The 21,695-nt window shown below is 44.1% G+C and overlaps 4 protein-coding genes across 8 annotated transcripts in view; 1 reads left to right on the top strand and 3 right to left on the bottom strand.

The window, feature by feature from the left end:
- The first annotated feature begins 506 nt into the window (after positions 1-506).
- On the top strand, positions 507-1,403 carry LOC122759717 (myeloid-associated differentiation marker-like protein 2). Its single transcript, XM_044014753.1, has one exon. It carries the CDS (start codon positions 507-509, stop codon positions 1,401-1,403), a length of 897 nt encoding a protein of 298 aa, XP_043870688.1.
- An 888-nt stretch (positions 1,404-2,291) lies between these two features.
- The window catches only part of capn15 (calpain 15), a 53,286-nt gene continuing 33,882 nt past the window's right edge, over positions 2,292-21,695 (bottom strand). For 2 of the 4 annotated variants that reach the window (XM_044014757.1, XM_044014756.1), the window contains exon 12: positions 18,612-21,260. In XM_044014757.1, coding sequence (XP_043870692.1) covers positions 21,083-21,260 — 178 coding nt within the window. In that variant the 3' untranslated portion in view covers positions 18,612-21,082. Of the gene's footprint in view, positions 2,304-11,010; positions 11,040-18,611; positions 21,261-21,695 lie in introns of those variants that run through there. The other 2 variants (XR_006358294.1, XR_006358293.1) reach the window with 2 other exon arrangements.
- On the bottom strand, positions 2,480-5,915 carry LOC122759722 (putative protein MSS51 homolog, mitochondrial). 2 transcript variants are annotated; one of them, XM_044014761.1, is made up of 6 exons: positions 5,687-5,915; positions 5,143-5,292; positions 4,913-5,037; positions 4,044-4,607; positions 3,429-3,522; positions 2,480-3,297 (listed from the first exon to the last, which is right to left on the bottom strand). In XM_044014761.1, the coding sequence occupies exons 1-6, from the start codon at positions 5,701-5,703 to the stop codon at positions 3,276-3,278; spliced, it is 972 nt and encodes a 323-aa protein (XP_043870696.1). In that variant the 5' UTR covers positions 5,704-5,915; the 3' UTR covers positions 2,480-3,275. The 2 variants fall into 2 exon arrangements, with proteins under 2 accessions (XP_043870696.1, XP_043870695.1); XM_044014760.1 differs by having other exon boundaries at positions 2,480-3,325.
- On the bottom strand, positions 7,912-17,902 carry LOC122759721 (putative protein MSS51 homolog, mitochondrial). Its single transcript, XM_044014759.1, has 7 exons — positions 17,450-17,902; positions 15,230-15,407; positions 14,989-15,138; positions 13,514-13,638; positions 12,349-12,912; positions 8,645-8,738; positions 7,912-8,377 (listed from the first exon to the last, which is right to left on the bottom strand). Exons 1-7 carry the CDS (start codon positions 17,649-17,651, stop codon positions 8,185-8,187), a joined length of 1,506 nt encoding a protein of 501 aa, XP_043870694.1. The 5' UTR covers positions 17,652-17,902; the 3' UTR covers positions 7,912-8,184.

Below are 21,695 nucleotides of genomic sequence, written 5' to 3' on the forward strand. Positions count from 1 at the left end.
CTAGTCATTGCAAATTTCATAGCCTATGATTCCATCTACAGTTTACCTGATAATGAGCTAATTGTGCAACTCTTATACTTAATATATTTAATATTTATATTTAATAAAGCTTTAGAACGAGCTAACGAGCTTTAATTGTCTTTATGGTAGCAATCAATCTGTGTTACATTACTGAAATGAGTGAATTTAAAAATGGGATCAAAGGACGTCAGAAAGCAACAGTGAGGAGAGAAATCATCACTGTTGAGATACTGTCGACTATTTTGTGTGGTGCTTTTTCCTATATCTATTCAAGCACACACACAAAAAAATCTGTTATTTCATATAATCTGCAGCTGATATTTATCATTTATCATCGTTTTATGGCTGTCATGCAAACCAGTAGGCAAATGGGGAAAGGAGAGAGGGAAGGCAGTTAATCCACTGCAAACACACATCAAACTACGCTCCTGCATCACCCTGGAAGGACTGTCATCACACTAAAGCTCCTCAGCTCCTCCAAAGACATGGGGGTCATTGACGGCATCAAGGACACCATGTCCAAGGCGGTGTTCACTCCTTCGACCCTGCTGTCTGCACGAGGCGCCCTGCACATGGCTCAGATCCTCCTGTGTCTGGTCACATTTGTCCTGGCTGCTGTCAGAGGAGGGAGCAGCCATACCTACTGGAACTATGCAATGTTCACCTGGGCCTTCTGCTTCATCATGACCCTCGTCATCACCATCATTGAAATGATGAAGCTCGACATCGTCCTCGACCTGTTTTGTATGGACTGGCCGGACTTCGCCACAGGGATGGCCATGTGCTCCGCACTCATGACCGTTTCTGTTGCTGTCATGTACGCCAACTTCTACGCCTGTGCCACGTGCGTGTACGGGTGGGTGGTGACTGCGTTCGCTTGCTTGTGCGGTTTGGTCTATGTCCTTGAAGTAGTGAAGGACAAATGTCTGGATAAGAAGACGGGGACATACCTGGCTGCTCTGCCTGGGTTCTTTAAATGTATGGAGGCCTTTGTGAGCTGCATCATCTTCATATCACTGACTGGTTACAGAGACAGTATAGCTCTGATCCTGTGCGTCGTGGCATATGTCATTCCCTTCCCCATTCTCCCTGTAATCATAGCCACCAACATCCTCAAGAAACTGAAGAAACGTTTGCCTTTTAACTTGGACAGGTTTGTGTTTATATTTCTGGTGATCTCTGTGGTGTTGTACATCTTCACCGCGATAATGTGGCCTATTTTCATGTTCAGGAACAATCCACGTCCCAGCGACTGTCCACCCAGCTACTGTGTCTGGGCCATTCAGTTCATGGTTGCGTTCATGACCTATGTGAATCTGATCCTCTTCTCACTGGACCTCGTTTTTACACTGCTCGGCATCTGCGGCTTCCGACGCACATGAATATTCTGTGAAATGATTGAAAATGACATTAAACCTGTATGGACACAGATGAAGGCTTATGTACACTACATTAACGTATAGTAATCAAGTTGTTAATTACAAATAAAATGTATAAATGTATATAATAAGTTGTATTTTTGATTGATCCGGCTCCGTCCCCAACGTTTGAAGTGGATTTTAACAAATTAAACGTTTCACTTGAAGTTTTAGAATAGTCACATATATTCCTCTAATGCTTCTATTGCATGTTTTAAAGCAGAAACTTACTTATGAGTGTTTATTGAGGCACCCTGTGTCCCCCCCCCCAAGTGCTGCCCATTGCTCCTGCGATTGGGTTGTGTGTGTTCACGACTGGTGTGTGAAAGGGTTTAAAACAGTTAATTCACTAATATCACAATTTAACTGGGAAAAGGAAAAACTCCCTTGAAACAGTATATATATGTTTAGCAAATCAATGACAATACTTAGTGAAATGGATTAAAAATGGCAACAATAACAGCTCATCTTGTGGGAAAAATGCAAATAAACCTACATTTCTGACTTAAAATGAGTTACTTTAAAACTATCAGGTGGGAAGGGATTAAAATGGCAAAAATCCTCATTAACAACATGCAAATACAACAAGCCCAGGAGGGTGGATGGCACCTCAAGGGAATCACTCATCTTCATCATTGGTTTCAAAATAACACGTTTATCTCATTTAATCCACTCATTCATAAATGTGCAGTTGGGGCAGAACAGTTCCCTCACTGTCAACAATTAAAATGTATCATCAAATCTGAGATAGACATAACGAACAACCCACTACAATGGAAAGAAACATTATTTAAATGACAAATTCTAGAAAAGTAAAAGCTAAACTTCATAAACGTATATCAGATAGAGACACAATAACAACACCTCCAGTATCTAAAGGGCAAAGGGACCTGGCTTTCTCTCCCAACCCAGAATTCTGGACCAAAATATGCAAAAATATACGTATTATATATATATATACATGTGTGTGTGTCTGATGAAGTTGTTATTTTAATCATCTTTTTATTGATTTAAAAAAAATAAATCTGTATGAACTTTATACATATCGTTAAATATAAATGAATTCTAAACATATACAATAACAACAAAGCATTTTGACAGTGATTCAACTCATTCACAGATCAATCAACGGTATGATTTTGGCTACAATATTAGATCATTTGACGTATTTTTCTCAGAATATATATTGAACGGGGTCACATGGTTGGTGGAGTGGTTAGCGCTCTTGCCTTTGCAGCATGATTAGCTGATGTTGGTTTTATTCCCTCAGAGAACTTCAGAGTAAAGTTTTAATTCAGAATATTTGCATGTGCATTAAATGCAAGGTAATAATTCATTGGAGTGTTTTTTTTTGCTTTATTCTTCTTAAAAATAACAAATCTCGCATTGCAGTAGGTTTCAGTGTCTAATAGTCCAATTCATAATCATTGTTTTTTCTTTACTGCAAACAATGAAATGAACATTAGAGTCTTCTCTTTGTTCGTTTGATTTATATCACTACACGTTTTACTATTCCTACAAAGTACTAACACGTCTCCACGAGCCAACAGGCGGCATATTCAAATCTCACCAGTCTGGCAGTAAAATGACATGAAACTAAGATAGTGAATGTAAATGCTAGAGCCAAGGTTCACAACTGTCGGCTGTTAACAACGTGCGTGCTCTGCAGCACGAAGCTCCATCAGTTCTCCTCTGGTTCCTCAAACTCCACAGTCTCCAGCAGACCCTGGAAACACACGTAGTGCGAGTTGCAGAAAGCAGGAGTCTTGTTAGGACTTGAGTTTACCACCTCTGGTTTCAGCGAGGAGAAGGGGTTCACTCCACTTCCCTTCATGTTCATCTCCAACTCCAACAGGATCTGCAGGGAGTAGGTGATCTCCGTCTCACTGTCAGTGTGAAACACATGGTTTGAAGTATTAATAATACATGATTCCAATTATTAACGCTGCATTACTCGTGATGTGGGAAACCAGACTGTGACACACTCACTTGAGAGCAGTGAAAAGTGATGGAATCTCATAATCCCTGAGGAGCAGAAGTGTTGGAAGCCAGCCTTGGTCCAGGCCCTGACTGGCATCAAATCCTGGAAATCAAAATTTAAAGACTATATCAGTAAAAACACAATGTTCAGAAATGCATTTTTTCTAAATAGCCACGTATCGTTAAGTGAAATGACAATGAGGGCCCCATAAGGGTTATATTAGGGAGACGGTTTTGTATGTCCCTTATGGGGCCCTCATAGACATGCTGGCTTTGATATTATATCTTTGCCTGACAGGACAGGGGTCACACGGTGGGTTCGAGCCCCGGTTGGAACAAGGGCCTTTCTGCATGGAGTTTTCATGTTCTCCCCGTGTGTGCGTGGGTTCTCTCCGGGTTCTCCGGGTTCCTCCCACAGTCCAAAAACATGCAATGTGGGGATTAGGTAAATTGGACACTCTAAATTGACCATAGGAGTGAGTGTGAGTCTGTCTGTGTGTGGCCCTGCGATGGACTGGCGAACTGTCCAGGGTGTACCCCGCCTATTGCCCGAGATTGGCACAGCACCCCCCGCGACCCTCTGGTGGAGGATGACTGACTGACTGACAGGACAGATGTTCTCACCAGGGTGAAATCCAACCACCAGGTCTGGTTGGGCAGCCTCCTCTTTCTTCACCAGCTCCTCCCAGAAGTCGTGGTAGAGACCCTTGTAGGCACTGATGTACACCTTCTTCTTGGGGCCAAAGGCTCTCAAAGGAGGCCTCACAATGGGTCCATCCACCACCTCTGGACCCACCATGACTATTTCAATCCCCTGGTGATCGGGGAACATGTTGTTAAGCTCATCATAGTCCGTCAGTTTGGCTGCTAGTGTCTCACTCTGGCCTGCTCCCACCAGGTGAATGGTCAGAGGTTTGGAATAAGGGTGAAGGCCAAATGACCTCATACCCCAGGCAATGGTCAGCGGCCTGGAGAAGAACTCACTGCAGACCCTCCACAAGGACTGTTTAAGGTCGTCATTGTGAGGTCGAGGCCTGCAAGCGTCGCTCCACAAGTCTTTCATGTGAGCTCCATTTAAAATTGACTCGAGGTGAGCTGGGAGATCTTTCTGCATCGCAAGCCAGTCGTCCCAACCCTGAACCTGCGAATGGGGCGTCGACCATTTTTCTGTGGGGAATGGAAGATCTCCTGAAGATGGAGGAAGGAAAAGCACACTGAGTTTTATTAAAGGGATTGTTCGGGGTGTGGTAAGGTACTGATACACAGTCACTGCTGACCTCCCTGAGACATAAGAGACTCTCACTGAAATAAAATCTACCAGAGTGTGGAGATCTAGCAGTTAGACAGCCTTTACTGACCAAGGATCTTCTAAGGAAATGGATTAAATGACATGTTTTAATTGCGATTATGTAAATAAAAATCAAACAGATGTGAATACTTGACAGTGAGTCATTTTGGGAGTGTATAAATAGGAAGAATTGTTCAGGGTTTACCTTTGAACACAAGCCACTCCACCACTCTGTCAATGGCAGCGAGACGCAGCTGTGAGCAGAACTTCTTATGTTTGGGCCAGTCCTCTTTCTGACAATCTTTACTGCAGTAGTACACATTCAGACACCTGTGCAAAGGGATGAGAATATACTTAAATACACATAACACAAAACATCTCTTTGTATTTTCTTTATAGGGTTAATGTATGAAATGTCACTTATTTCATGTTTACCTCCCGCAACGCTTCAAGCTGTGTGGGTCTGACAGCTGCTTCGGCCACTTTTCACAGCATGCACACATTTTAAAGGATTCCTCCATCTTCTCAAACATCTCTTTCTGGGAGTGGAAGGCCATGGGTTTCCCCATGGTCTCCAGTGAAGCTCTGCACAGAGGAATAAGAAGCTGAACTGATCAGTAAAGACGAACCAAAGCAGTTGCGTCGCCCAATATCACACTTAAAACTGCTTTTACATTCTTACCAAGAGGCAACTGCATGATGCCTATACCTTTCTATCTTTAGACAGGGCTTACGACCGTGTGAGCAGGGGAATAGAGGGGTCGCAGATTCCCATACGACAGAGCAGTGAGCAGAAGTAGTGAAGCATGGTTGTGTTGGCATGCTAGTATTCAAATGTCACTGCAGTCACTGTTAATAAGCACCCGGTGGTTCTCTTCCGACTGTGTGAGGCTTCAGACGACAGTAAATGCTCTGGGGTCACGAGAAAATAAATAAAGTGAATTCTTTAAAAAAGAAGATACATTTTAGTTAAACTTACCGGTCAGTTTCTGTCATGTGTGAGTCTCACACAGGCTCCCTCTGTGTCCTGTTATCTGAGCAGTGTGTCCGGGGCGACTGGAGCTTCTGCTGCCACATTTAGCACCTGTGCATTCCCTTCTGGCAAGATCTGTCGACTCCAGAACATTCCTGACTGCGCGAGAGCAGGGCACCCATGAGACTCAGGCCATGAGAGTCAGGCCATGAGAGTCAGGCCATGAGAGTCAGACCATGAGCCTCAGGCCATGAGAGTCAGGCATTGAGCCTCAGGCCATGAGAGTCAGGCCATGAGACTCAGGCCATGAGCCTCAGGCCATGAGAGTCAGGCCATGAGAGTCAGGCCATGAGAGTCAGGCCATGAGCCTCAGGCCATGAGCCTCAGGCCATGAGAGTCAGGCATTGAGACTCAGGCCATGAGAGTCAGACCATGAGCCTCAGGCCATGAGAGTCAGGCCATGAGACTCAGGCCATGAGCCTCAGGCCATGAGACTCAGGCATTGAGACTCAGGCATTGAGACTCAGGCCATGAGACTCAGGCCATGAGACTCAGGCATTGAGACTCAGGCATTGAGACTCAGGCCTTGAGAGTCAGGCCATGAGACTCAGGCCATGAGACTCAGGCATTGAGACTCAGGCATTGAGACTCAGGCCATGAGAGTCAGGCCATGAGAGTCAGGCCATGAGACTCAGGCCATGAGCCTCAGGCCATGAGAGTCAGGCATTGAGACTCAGGCCATGAGAGTCAGACCATGAGCCTCAGGCCATGAGAGTCAGGCCATGAGACTCAGGCCATGAGCCTCAGGCCATGAGACTCAGGCATTGAGACTCAGGCATTGAGACTCAGGCCATGAGACTCAGGCCATGAGACTCAGGCATTGAGACTCAGGCATTGAGACTCAGGCCATGAGAGTCAGGCCATGAGACTCAGGCCATGAGACTCAGGCATTGAGACTCAGGCATTGAGACTCAGGCCATGAGAGTCAGGCCATGAGAGTCAGGCCATGAGACTCAGGCCATGAGAGTCAGGCCATGAGAGTCAGGCCATGAGACTCAGGCCATGAGACTCAGGCCATGAGATTCAGGCCATGAGACTCAGGCCATGAGACTCAGGCCATGAGACTCAGGCCATGAGAGTCAGGCCATGAGAGTCAGGCCATGAGACTCACTTTGCTTTATGTCAAAATCTGTGATCATTGGTATTTGGATTGGACTGATGTGACTGAAAGTTGGTCTATAAAGTATGAGGGAGCTGTCAATGAGTTTAACTCGTACAACATGTGTATGCAATGCTCAAGCAAGTCTTGAAAAAAACACTTAAACCTGCAGAAGCTGGTCCCCCAAGGCTGAAATCCTCCATACATTTACATGACAAAGAACAAAAACGATACCTTACCCCGGACAACAACATAGACCTTTTGATGCAAATTCTGTTTTTCCCAGATTTCCTAAACGGGCTGTATGCAGTAATGCATCTTGAATTCTGAAATATGTTGATTCAGCGACCATCCCTATTGGCATAAACTGAGCCAGTTTAATAGCAGTAATGAGTAGCTACATAATACATAGTGTGTGTTATAGTTGTCATATTTGAGCTGTGGTTATGCTCTGCTTTAGCATTGCAATAAATCAATAAATATGTACGTGCACAAATAAAACACATTTCTAAAACAACACAACTCAGATGGAAACGCCAACTCACCTCGATTCCAAAGCACCAACTTCTCCTTCTTCTCCTCCTAGTTGATAAAGCTGGAGCATCATCCCATAATGCAGCACTCATGTCAGCGGGGGCTAACGAGGGTAAGTCATATTTCAATCATTTGGTGTCTAGAAATACAGTTTCATCGTTGCATAGTCCATTTTAGTCCGGAGGCTACTTTTAGTTGTAATATTTAATTTTTAAATTTGATATTGAAAAATCAACGTCTACAACACACAATCACTGAGTTTATGTGTGTGGTTAGTGGACACAAGGCTCATTCTACTGTAAGTCCAGTTAACTTGTAACGTTCCAGTATCATGAACAGAAATACACTCATGTGTTTTAATAAATAATGTCTTTTTACCACTGCCATCCACAAGAGGTCAGTGTCACATTAGAAAGACTGTGTCAGTGAGACACACAGGAGACTTAAACACAGTGGTGTCAGAGTTTCAGTATCATCAAACGGACACCTTAGCAACACCCTAATAAAATTTATTTGATATTATGTCTATTGACTAGTTTTTTTTCTCTCTCCCTAACCTGAAATGTGAAAATAAAATATTCACATGTCCCATCGATGGGTCGGAGGAGATTTTATTGTGGGGTAAGATGAAGTTTGAATTTATTGACCGCACAGATACGGCTGTAGATGAGTCGTTACATTATGCACAACTTTGCTCTTGTAAGAATGTATCCTGATAGTTTGGGAAACACTGGTGTTGTTCTTCATATTGAGCTTTGAGTGATGTCTGTCATCAATCATTGTTGCAGAAGATTGTTGTTATGGAGATCAGTCAGTTGTCCGTGTCCTCTTGTGGCAGCAGTCCCTGGAAACTGATGTAGTGAGAGTTGCAGTAGACTGGGGTTTTGTTGGGGCAAGACTGGACCTGCTCTGGTTTCTGGGATGTGAATGGATTTGAGCCACTCTCCCTGATGTGCATCTCCAGCTCCAGCAGAATCTGCAGTGAGGACTTGAGCTCCGTCTCACTGTGGGGACAAAGAGAGGTCGGGATGAAACACAAGCGTTATTCCATTCACCGAAGGAGAACGATTTAAAAAAGAGAGCAAAAATTTAATTTTATGCATGCTAATTTAAAACATGTACACATACATTGTAACTAAAAGGTTGGGAAAATTCAGCAAACCCAAAAGAAATCTGCCATAATCCTGTGTCCCAACCCAGACTTTGGGAATCCCTGGCTTACATTAAAGCTCTATTATCTCTGTATGCCATATTAAACAGAGTGCACTGACCTGTACATGGTAAAGAAGGAAGGGATGTTATAATCTCTGAGCAACAGAAGGGTGGGCAGCCAGCCTTCTATCAGGCCCTGGTGAGCGTGGAACCCTGTGGACAAAAACACACACTCTGATCACTGTGATCAGCTCCTTAAATCCAGACTGGTGCATGGGTTCAATCAGGATTTGGGATGTGAGCGGTTGTGGTTTCAGTGACGCAGCAGGTGCACGAAAGCTACACAAAGCCTCACAGGAAAGGCACCAAAGACGGATCCTTAACAAGAATTAACTTTGATTACCACTCAAATTTGGTAAAGTGGTTACTAACACATTTTCCTGTGGGTTAACAAAGTGAAAAGTGGTACTTTTCTTTTTTTTTTATCAATTTACAGGGACTTAGAGTTGATATTGAGAGGGTTATCCATGCATGTGTTCTTTATGTGAAGATTTCCGGGGGCCAATGGTCCCTTCAGACCATTTTTTTAAACAGTAAAAATTACATACAAATGCACTGTTATAATAATAATTTGAATTTAAAGTCTCACAATTAGCATTTTTGGCAATAAAAAGGCAACGTAAGCAAATCTAAGAGACGCAAAAGTAAAAATGGGCCTTTCTCTCACATCTGGAGTCAAATAACATAACATAAAAGATGATGAATGCATGTATCTAACTGTCACAGGTGGGATTCAAACCCTGGGACTCTGGTTTCACATCATAACCAGCGAAGCTTACGAGGGCGACATGTGATAGAGGCTGACTTTCTGTCCAGGTCCAAGTCCAGTCCAGTGCCATAAATAATACATTATAAAACCGAAGCTGCGGGCCGAGCGCTGTATGCTAATTCTAAGTGTTACAACCAGACCTAGGCAAAAACCTAGAAGAGAGACTCCCTCCATTTAGTTTCTTTATTTGTCTGCTACAAGGGCAGCAGGGGGTGTTGGACAACATGGGAGGGGTTACCGAGCGGGGCAAACATATACAAGTTGCCACAAGTCAAGTAACCAACTCAGTTTCTTCATTATGGCAAACGCTGACACCCTACCCTCCCTCCTCATCCGCAGGACAGCACTCACACAGACATGACCAGGTGCTCAAGAAGCTGGGGGAGTGGCAAAGGCAAGAGGTGAGCAGAGGGGTCAGCTGAGATCCGGAGAGTGGATCCACCTTCAGAGGGACGGAGGAAAGCATTAACACGCCACTTGTCTCAGAGGAAATGGAGGTTGGAGTTCAGTTGGCAGGAAGTTTCATTTCCTGCAAGAGATCCACAGCTGATATTTTCTTGCTGTAGTTTCACAAAAGAAAACTTCCATCCACACGGGTTTAGCAGCTTTAAATGACACCTGGGTACGTGTGAACAAGGCATCAGACTGATGCTGTGGCAGCAAACGCTATAAATCAAACCAAACCGAGAGCTCACAACCAACTTTCCCATGCTCATCGATAAGATAAGGAACGTTATGTCCTTTTTTTTTTACTAGTTTCAGCTGTTTTATGATGTGCGTGCTGTGGATGCAGGTGACGTGGTTGACGAGGGGTTCTCACGGTGAGGTCACGGTGAGGTCACGGTGCACAGAGGGTGTCATGTTATACGTGACATGCCTGATCTTTCCAGGGACGTTGAACTGTGGACAGAGAGGATAAATACAACAATACTGTGGTTATACTTGTCAGTGTGGTAAAACACGAGGAGATACGGTCAAGAGGGGTTTCTAGGCCATTTTTCAGCCATTCTGTTTTTAATTGTTAAGCCATTTTGGCTGTGTTGAATGAATATAGCTCACATTTTCCAGAGGATATTCATTTTTCTTTAACTTTAGAACTGTCTTCTCCGTTTCTTAAGTTATCTTAAAATAGCTAAGGTATTTAAGAAACTCCTAATGAGTTCCTAGTGGCAGAAAACGGCTGTAAAAACATTATATAGTAATATTTGTTTGTCAGTGTTTTAAAGCTACTTCTGCCTGAAATATACACATCAAATATTAATAATATTTTTGAAAATTTAACCCTTTAACCAACTGAAATAACTGACACGGTTTCCTTATATTCATCTTTTAGCGCAACAGAAATGCTGTTTATTTCAGGGATAAGCAATAATCTATTTAGCTGCTGTGTTTGTGAGCCGCCCGTTGGCTGTGAATGTCATCCATCCATCTCGCGAAGCAGCGGGAGCTGACAGCTGACATCATCTTCCCTTTCTTAAGGCCAAGACTTCACGTTTCATCAGCTTTCACACACACTGGTTTGCACGGTTAGTTCTTCTTAGGACACTGCGTTGACGTGACCATTTCTTGGTCGTCCTCAGAAATTAGGTTCTGCCTCCTCAGGACCAGGTTTTGGTCTCCACGAGGACAACTGGTCCTGGCGAGGTCAGTGTTTGCTCCAGACACACACACACACACACACACACCTTTCTTTTATATTCCTGTGGTCACTTGAACAGCTCTGCCAGCTCTGCGTGATGAAGTGCAGCCAGGCACTTAAGCAGTTTACCCACAGGATGACTGGTGCAGTTATATTTAGCTGTGGTCGCAGCCCACAGTGATAGCACTAATAACTGACCAGGAGTTATGGGTGGCGGCTGTGTCCAAGCTTTACTGGTGCTTTACAGATTTAAGGGTCACAGAAACAATTCGGTACGCGAGCTTAGGGGCGGCGTAAGGGTTGCAGCGCCGGCCTTTTTAACGAGGTGGTTTTCGATTGGATAGACGGTTTAAACGATGAGCGTCAGACGCTTCTTCCTCCGTTACCGTTGGTGCTGTATTTTATTTCAAATAAAGAATGAAAAGGTCTTAATATTGAGTGTTTTTAATGCAGTGTGTGCCTGCGTGAATCTGATGGCGGGTGGACTGAGACTCTCCTCACAAAAGAGCAGCTTACCAGTTTCCAATTGTACGCCGAGTCCAGCAATCTGAGGCCAGACTCTTTCCCAGCTGCGTTCCACATCCCCCATAAAAACGTAGTGAGTGTTTACTGAAATAGGTTATTGTTATGTGGCTGACAGACGTTATTCCAGCACTGACTGTGGCACGTACACTCCCTGTGCTGAGAACCAAGCCTCACTCTCAGTGAAAACAATGCTGGCATGTAGCAGCCTGTGTGCCTCCGCTATATAAGACCATGGATGTTCTCGGTGGAATTTGGTGCAAATTGTAGTTTTCCAGTCGGAAAAGGCTTGTCTCACAGTGACATTGTTAAGATGTCGCAGACTTTAAGCCGCTGTGCGTGACTTTTCCATGTGAACCAGTGTTGCTACGAGACGGCGGCGAGAGGAACGTGGATCTTTGATGACGAAAACATGGCGAGACGCGCGTGAGGTTTCCGAATTTTCGACGAAAATGGACAGACGTTCAAAATGCACGACATTTCTGCTTCTTGTGCGCGGAATCTGTCAATTAAAACCTGAACATTCCCACACCAAGGGTGGGTTTGCCAACACCGCCGCCAACCCCTGGTGCCCGATTTACGTTTTTTTTTTTTTTTTAATCGAAATGACTAAAATGTGACTAAAACTAATAACGCATTTTACTCCAAAAGACTACAACTAGAATGGCTGCCATGTAAACATGTGTCTGCCTCTCTGTGAGTTTTTCCTCATGTCTCAGTTTTTATGACGGCGAGCCTTCAGCGCTGGCAGCACCGCAACATTTTTGTGAACCACACTTGACGTCTGGACATTTTATAGTTAGTACAATTCCATTTCTACAATGTTTCCATACCGGGATGAAATCCAACCACCAGGTCTGGCTTAGCTGCTTCCTCTTTCTCCACCAGCTCCTCCCAGAATTGATGATAGAGACCCTTATTGGCACTAATGTAGACCCTCTTCCTGGGACCAAATGCTCTGAGCGGCGGCCTCATGATGGGACCATTCACCACCTCTGGTCCCACCATCACTATCTCAATGCCCTCATGTCCGGGGAACATGTGGTTCAGCTCGTCATAGTCAGTCAGCCTGGCTCCCATAGTCTCATTATGGGATACCCCTACTACATGAACAGTGAGGGGCTTGCTGCGTGGATCCAGGCCAAAGAGCTGCACGGCCATCCCAACAGTGAGAACGCGAGAGAGGAACACGCTCTGAAGTCGCCATAGCGACTGTTGCAGGTCAGCATCGTCCGGTCGTGGCCTGCTGACATTTTCCCACAGGGATTCCATCTTGGTTCCAGACAAAATGGCGGCCAGACGTGGCGTGAGGTCCTCCCTCATGAGGAGCCAGTCGTCCCAGTTCTTCACCTCAGCGGCCGACTTAGACCACGGCTGAGCGGGCAGCGGAAGGTCACCTGTCCTTGGAGTAGAGCGTGAATGAGGACATGTAAACATTCCACCACAGAAAACAATCAAAAGCCCCCGCGACCCTCATGTGGAGGATAAAGCAGTAGAAGATGGATGGAAAGTGGTGTTGGCAGTTTGTTAGCATTTCAATTTCATTTTAGACTATGAGTCTGGAACGGGTGTAATCACTTCCCACTTTCAAGAGGCGTCACTAGTGGACATAGATCAAAATGTCTCTGTAATCATTTGGACCGAGCGATGGCTTTCTATTCGTGGCGTTTAACAACTTTTGCCCGGGAACTTCATGGAGCAAGTCACTTAATATGGAAGCAACAGCCGAATCGAAAAAGACAGCTGCACTTGGGGGCAGCTACAGTATGTTAGACCTTTCCAACAGCTGCTCCGTCATCGTCGCGCTAACCTCGCCTGTATCGCATCAGGGGTTTGCGATTGGTTCCCTTCTTTTGTTTAGGAGATTCCTGGAGACGTTTCTGCCTCGGATATTTTCTTTACAGCTCAGCTTTAAAACACAGCGTCACTAAGAAATCTCTGGGAAAATGATTCCTCGAGGTTTTTCAATTCCAACGGCACAACCTTGTCATCTCTCACCTGTGAACGTCAGCCACTCCACGAGTCTGTCGATGGCCACCAGACGCAGCGTCTTGCAGACCTTTTTATGCTGAGGCCAGTCTTTTTTCTGACAGTCCTTGGTGCAGTAGTACACGTTCAAGCACCTGAGACAGACCAGTGGAGGGGAAGGAAAAGTTTATTTTGTCACTTGTGTTTTCAGTTGATATTTGTGTAAATAATTGAAATGTTACAATTCTGTGTTTCTTAGCGAATACTTAATAATTGATGATTGGTAATTCCTTTTTGGTCCTTGATTTCCGATGGTGTTTGGTGTTGGTTTTTTAATGTATTTGTATATTCTGTATATTTTATATTATTATATATATTAAAAAATGTTGTATCATAGTGTCGTACTCTCTGCTCCAGTCTGGATCGCCCAGCGCTGACTGGGGGATCCCCAGGTGCACTCAGGCCAGTGATGAGATATAATCTCTCCACTTAGTCCTTGGTCTTCCCCGAGGTCTCCTCCCAGTTGTGCCAGGCACATCTCCTTATGGAGGCTCCTCGGTGGCATCCTTACCAGATTCTTTCTCTCCCTGGTTTGTGTCTTTCTCCTTCCTTTCCTCCCTCTCTCTCACTCTCTCTCTGTCCTCACCTTGCAGGTTGCAGGATCCAGATCCAGTTTTGAGGCTGCTACTATTACTATCATACATATCATATTACCATTATTATTATGCTATAATATATATGTATAGATATGATGACTCCGCCCACATTGAGTGGCAAGCTAGGACCATGATGGATGGATGGATGGATAGATAGATGGATAGATGGATGGATGGATAGATGATAGATGGATAGACAGATAGATGGATGGATAGATGGATAGATAGATAGATAATAGATGGATGGATGGATAGATAGATAGATAGATAGATGGATAGATGGATAGATAGATAATAGATGGACAGATAGATAGATAGATGATAGGTGATAGATAGATGGATAGATAGATAGATAGATAGACGGATAGATAGATAGATAGATAGATAGACGGATAGATAGATAGATAGATAGATGCAGTATAATATCGCAGTTCAGCTCTTAAAATACACTCTGCAGAGTTGTGACATGATAATCTCCATTAAGATCCTAATAAAGTGCAGCGCTGCATAGAAATGAATCCCGCTCAGAGAATCCGGCGGTCGGTCATTTCTGCCACTTGACACCACATGTGACCCACGGCAGCTATTTAGCAACAGCGTCCTGGGCGGCTGATGATGGAGCTGAACAGCAAGCAGAGCGGGTTTCACTCACACGAATAATTGTTTGTGTCAGCAGAGATTAATGTTCATGTATTAATGCTTGAATTTTGGAAAGAGCGCAACGGTGACCTGGGCTCTGAGAAGGCATGGGATCATAAGAACCCTTCAGCTCCATATTATACTAACTACTATAATGCATATTATGTGACTTTTCACATCTCTATGTGTGAGGTATGACACTGCACTCACTTCACGCAGCGTTTCAGACACTGTCCCTCAGTGAGGTGCTCAGGCAGTTTGCTGCAGCCTGCGCAGAATTTAAATGTCTCCTCCATCTTCTGGAACATCTCCTTGTGGTTGCGGAACGACGTTCCTTTCGCTTTTCCCTCCAAGGCAGCCCTGGAATCAAAGTGTGGGGTAAAATAAGCCACATCAATAAATCACTCTTAAACTACTTTAAACCGTGGTCATTATCACGTTTTTCTTTTACCTGTACTCTCCATAGTCTTTCATGTTGAGCTTGTTCAGAATGGTCTTGGACAGACCTGGCACGTTGTGGTCCAGAGAGTAAAAGCCAGACTGGTCAGAAAAGACAGTGCCAGTCGCAGGGCTGATGGACTGAGGGAGCGCTGGGATTTCAGAAGCCATGTTCTGGCCTTCACTCTCCACTTACAAAGAAAAAAAAGTGTATTCTTCTGAGGACACAGGCCTGCCACGTCGTTCAATCGGATTTGTCACAGATGTGTTGGTGTGTTTATGTCCTCTCACGTGCACTCAAATACCTTTTTTCAATTTTTTTCAATATTATTTCAATTTTCGATATATTAAGTTACTATCTCAATATATTGAGATAATAAGTCATTATTTTTGAGATGCTATCTCTTCATTTTGAGATACTAAGTCATTATTTTGAGATACTATCTCTTGATATTGAGATACTGTCATTATTTTGAGATACTAAGTCAATATATTGAGATACTAAGTCATTATTTTGAGATACTATCTCTTTATATTGAGATACTGTCATTATTTTGAGATACTAAGTCACTATATTGAGATACTAAGTCAATATATTGAGATACTAAGTCATTATTTTGAGATACCAAGTCAATATTTTGAGATACTAAATAAATTTTTTGAGATACTAAGTGTTTATTTTGAGATACTAAGTCAATATTTTGAGATACTAAATCAATTATTTGAGATACTAAGTCAATTTTCTGAGATACTAAGTCATTATTTTGAGATACTAAGTCAATATTTTGAGATACTAAGTCATTATTTTGAGATACTAAGTCAATATTTTGAGATACTAAGTCAATATTTTGAGATACTAAGTCATTATTTTGAGATACTAAGTCAATATTTTGAGATACTAAGTCAATATATTGAGATACTAAAATTTTTTTTTGAGATAGTAAGTCAATTTTTTGAGATACTAAGTCAGTACTTTTGAGATACCAAGTAAATATATTGAGATACTAAGTCAATATATTGAGATAGTAAGTCAATATTTTGAGATACTAAGTCAATATATTGAGATACTAAGTCATTATAATAAGTTACAGGATTTTTTTTCCATCACACTGGCGGAAATGGGCTTCCATATGAAACATAGGGAAACGTGCCCTCTATAAAATAAACATAAAAACATAAACATGTACAGCGTGTCAAATTTAGCATGATATTCTCCACATATGCATAATGACAATGCTAAACAATATGGAAGTCACACAAGCGCACATCACGTACCTCTCTCCACACCCTGTAATACCAGGTGGGCGCCCCAAGAGTGAACGTGGGGGACAGAAAATCACAAATGTTCTAATGTAGCAATAATTGTGCAGAAGTCACAAAATGAAACAGTTTTTTCTTTTCTTTTTGTTCATAAAAACGAGCCAAGTGAACTTTGAACTGTGATGCATTTCCAAATTTCACAAATTCAATCCGATTTAGAATATTATTTTGAGTACTTTTTCCTCAGGTGTTGACATACTTGATACAGAAAAAGAGGATATAAGACACTATGTTGCACATTCTTATAGCCTCTGTATAAACTGTAACTGTGCATTTTAACATGGTATGGAAATAATAATGGAAAAAAGCAGCTGAAATGCTATCTAAGAATGAGTTCTAAGGGTTAACACACAGCCAGATTGATCCAAAAATCATGACAAGATACTACAATCTAGAGTACATTGTCATGGCAACAAAAGATAATGACCACTGAGGTGATAAAGTTGCTAAATCCTGTCACACAGAGTTTCAGTGATCTGTCGCTCAAACTGGGCCTGGTACCAAAACACAACCAGTCCGGCACCAGCAGCATTCCAAAAATATCACATCCTTTTGTTTTCAAGGCTCTGTGCCAGTGGTGCCTCTGGTGTGCACACAGACACGTCCCAAGCCCCGCCTCCTCAGGTCAGACTGGCAACAGAGAAAAAGTAAAAGGTGGAAAAACGACGTGCACTCTGGAGGTATTCTTAACCCTGAAACCCTGATCACCAAAAACAACTCCTCCTCCTCCTCCTCCATCGTCAAATAAGACGAGAAGAAACGTGATCATCGTGTGGTGCTGACCTTTCTGCCCGTCTGACAAACATGTCTGTCATGGATCAGCTCTCTAATATCTATATTCCACAGTATATCTCACACATGACCTCAGGTCTCACCCGGTCACCACAGACATGGACACATTCAGCAGGTGTACCTGTGAGTCCAGACGAGCGCGCCGGCTTCACTGTGTCTGCTGGACTCTCACTCACGCCACAGGAGGAGAGAGTGGACTGAGGACTCAGGAGTGCTCCGGTCATCTGGTGCTGGTGCTGGGGAGGAGGAGGAGGAAGAAGAGGAGGAGGAGGTGCTTTGGGAAGAAGGTGGGGACCAATAAAGAGAGGAGTGGAAGGCAACATAGATGGGTGGAGTGAAAAGGAAAGGTTTGTGAGGAGAACACAAACACAGCAACACAAGGATACACTAGCAGGATACCAGAGAGTGAGAACCCTGCAACAAAATAATACAAGAAATAAAACAAAAGACACAGCAAAATAGTGTAGAAGCAGGTGTGAATAAACTGCTGATAAAGCACATGGTTACAGTTAGAGCTGAAACATTTACTCCATTACTCGTCCTCACTCATTTTCATCATCGATTTAACGCTTTGAGGCTTTTTTTCCATGATTAAAAGAAGATTTCTGGTTGTTTCAGCTTCTTAAATGTGAATATTTTCTGCTTTCTCTGCGCCATAAAAACAAAGAAATCATTAAAGGTGAATCATTTTGGTTTGTGGACAAAAACACACAAAAAAACAAAGGTTATTTTCATAATAAAGACAAACGTTAAAGCTCTCAATTTTAAAAAAATGTATTTGGTCCATTTGAACCTGAGATTGAAAATGAAACATACATTAGTTTGTACACATATATTCATGTCCGTCAATAAAATATATCTCACATTAATCAGAGATCCACTTTTTTCAGCATTTGTTTTCATTTTCTCTTTGTTTCTACTTTGACTTTTTTTTTTTTTTTTTTTTACAGGTTTAAAAGGGTCAGTTCATTTTATTTTTTTTTAAATCACTGTGTGGCTTATATTTGCAGTCTGTACAAGTTACAAGGAGGAAATCCAACACGAGAGAAGGCGTCGCCTGCTGTGCTGGCAGCAGCAGCAGCAGCAGCAGTGGCAGCAGGGGGCGCCCCTGAGCGACAGGAGAGTCCACATCACAAGATTCTGCTCATCATTGGACACAAGCGAGAGCCAAAATGACTGTTATGACAAGTAAAAAAAAAACAAAACAACAACAACAACACAAAAACAATGTCATGTGTTTGCAGGTGTTTCAGTGCACGTTCACTTCTCCTCAAACTCAAGCCTTAAATGATCACGATCCTTTTATTATGTGTCATTCATCCACAGTTTTCATTACCTGGGCCTGGATATCATGTGTACAAATAAATTACACACTATATTCACAGCTACTTTGCCGTGACACACACGCACACACACACACACTCATAGACGACAGTGGCCATTGCACTTCCTGTTTCTTTGGGAGACATTTTTTTTGTTTACACTCACAGCAGAGAGGACGGCACTCGGGACGCCAGGCGTCTATTTAGCCGAACATCGCTGAGGTCACTGAGGTCAAGTCCTGATCTGAACCACGGTGTTCTGGCGCCCCCTGTGTCTAAACACACGTTGCAGATGCCTAAAGAATTAAAGTGGCGAGACAGACTGAAAACAGGAGCTGCTGCTTCACTGCTGCCTCATTTCCAAAGTTTGTGCGACTTCAAACACCGATGGCGTAATTCCACCGGCTGTACTCGCCTCGGCACGACATGACACGGCGCGGTTTAGGTTATATCTCCGCTGCACGACCAATCATCGCATAGTTACCTACTGTTGAAACCTCACCTGAGCAGGCACTAAAAATAGTACCTGGTACCAGGTGCTATGCTAGTGGAAACGCTACTTAAACCGTGCCGTGGCGAGGCGAGTAGAGCCGGTGGAAATAGGCCATTAGTGATGGAAGCAGCAGTGCATAACCAACTACTGTGTGCTGCAGGGACTCGGGGCTTTACGAGGCTACACGAACTTCAGATTCTAGCCGAGGAGAAAAGTCTTAATAGCGAGAAGCTGTGACAGACCTATCAGGAGTAGATTTTAGTAGGCGGGTGCTTTGTCTTGCTGGCAGCCATGTTTCCAGTCCCGGCCTCATACAATCATTCAAAAAAACACAACAACTAACCTAACGCTTTCAAAACTCTTCGCGAACGATCCCTCACTGTGCGGCTCCTCAGAGCGTTCCAGCATCAGCTTTCAAGTTTTATTTCTTAATTCACAACATAGAAGTTATCGTACCACACGGATCTCTCCTCCCTCTCCGAGACTCGTCTATGTCGCTATGGCAACGAGTGAGCAAGAGCTTCGCGACGGCGGGGGAAACCGTGGAAAAACATGTGCGTGAAACAGACACTGATACTAAAGGGAAACAAAATAACATGAAGACTGTGTGCTGTTGCAAACCAAGACTCATCCTCTCACAGACGACATCGACAAAACGCGACAGGCAGTCAAACACTCGCCGATCTTCTGTACCACACAAAGAAAGAGCATGTCTGAGGAAACACAAAGACGCTCTTGTAATGACTTCACCCCAAAACTGAAGACGGTACAAATTGGATTGAACAGACAGAGAGAGGTTCAGAGGTTTCTTCTTCTTCTTCTTGTCTCAGCAAAAGTTAACTGAAATATTATTCATTCATCCTATTCATCGATTATCAAAAGAGAGGAAAAGTAAAGGAAATGTAGACTGACTGAAACAGCCGGATGGAGGACTCTGTGTGCGGTTACTAACGTCTGGCTTCACTGGGAGCAAAAGCTGCATTCCATTTAACTCGGAACTCGGACTTTTGTTAGAAACAGCAGTCAATAACAACACACACACACACACCAGTCTCCGACTCTGCCTGAGGTTCTGCTCCTCTTCCGCTGACTGTACACGCTGTGAGTTTGGTCCTGAGCTAGGGGGCGCTACAGAGCACTGTGCTGATGGAGGGAGGGGACTCGCGACGCTATGATGAACGATGGCTTTGTTTGTTGACATGAAAACACACATGTGGACGAGACCGCGGCGCGGTCAAACTGATACTGTGTTACCAGTGCTCTGGCTCGAATCAGCAAACATGAAACACCGAGTGTGAGTGAAAACTGCAACTTAGGGTCTTGGCTCGTTCAGCACCACACTGAGGTGAACTGTCCTCCTGTTCTCCTCCGCTTCCATCACAGAGGGTGCGACAGGGGGAGGAAGTGACTGATGTCTGCAGTTGATTGGCTCATAAGATGTGAACGTGCCGGTGATTGGCTCAGTAGTTACAGCACTCCATGCTGGCTTTAGCGGAGCTCGTCGACAGTCGGCCGATCTCCGAGCAAATACAAAGGGAGGAGCGAGGTCTGTTGCACGTACGGCGCTCGCACAATAGACGTCCAGACTGTAAAGTGGTCTGAGGCGGATCCTGGAAGGCGCCTCACAGAGTGACCGCTCTGCGCGTACGCCGTGGTCATTTCACGCGGTCCGCTCACTTCATCCTCGACATGGCACAGACGCTTGGCAAGGGACTGAGTACAGAAGGGGCGGATGAAGACGTCAGCGTTAGCAGGCGAGCGCAGAACGGCTTCCTGCTCATGCTCTACATTCACGTGTGTTCATTCAACACACACACACACACACGCACACACACACACACACGTTCCCTGTGTTAGGACTGCACACTCCGCGGCCTACGTTTCCAGTGTTCAGACACTTCATAGTGTTTGTGTGAGTAGAAGGTGAAGTGGGCGGTGGTCATAGAGGCCTGGGCCGATGCAGACCGTCAATGTCAGGAGTGAGCTGTGGGCTGTGGGACGCTTTTGTCGGAGTCCAGTCCCCCAAAGACGCCTGGGCCGCCTTGCGGTGAGCCAGGCGGTGCGTTATCGAGAAACCGGCGTTACCCTCCAGCTGTGAAAGCACGACCAGCACCTGCCTGCAGGGGGAGACAGAGTGCACACAGAAGGGGAAACTCATCAGTAAACAAACAGGTGGACCTGGGTCTGTTATTACTCTGCCTCTGTTTGATGATTTCTTATGATTCTTTGGACCTTCACACGCCACAGCAGCGACAGACATCTCGTATCTCACCCCCCGTAACCCACAACAGACTGAACAAGAGTGAGTAAGAATCAGCTTTTTAAGACGTGACCTGACGCGCCGTTGAAAGAGCAGGTTGTCGTGCAAAGTTCCTTTTATCTGGGACAGAACTTCCAGGTGATGAGGCCATAAATCTACATTCATGCACACAGCACTGTGTTGAGCATTCCTACAGTAAAGTCACAAAGAAACTTAACTCAGAGACGACTAACTGAGGACTGCGTTCGTATGTACAAGGAAACTAAAGCCTAGATCAAACTGGGTGAATTTA

Source organism: Solea senegalensis, linkage group LG18, assembly GCF_019176455.1.
Source record: "Solea senegalensis isolate Sse05_10M linkage group LG18, IFAPA_SoseM_1, whole genome shotgun sequence".
Lineage (NCBI taxonomy): Eukaryota > Metazoa > Chordata > Actinopteri > Pleuronectiformes > Soleidae > Solea > Solea senegalensis.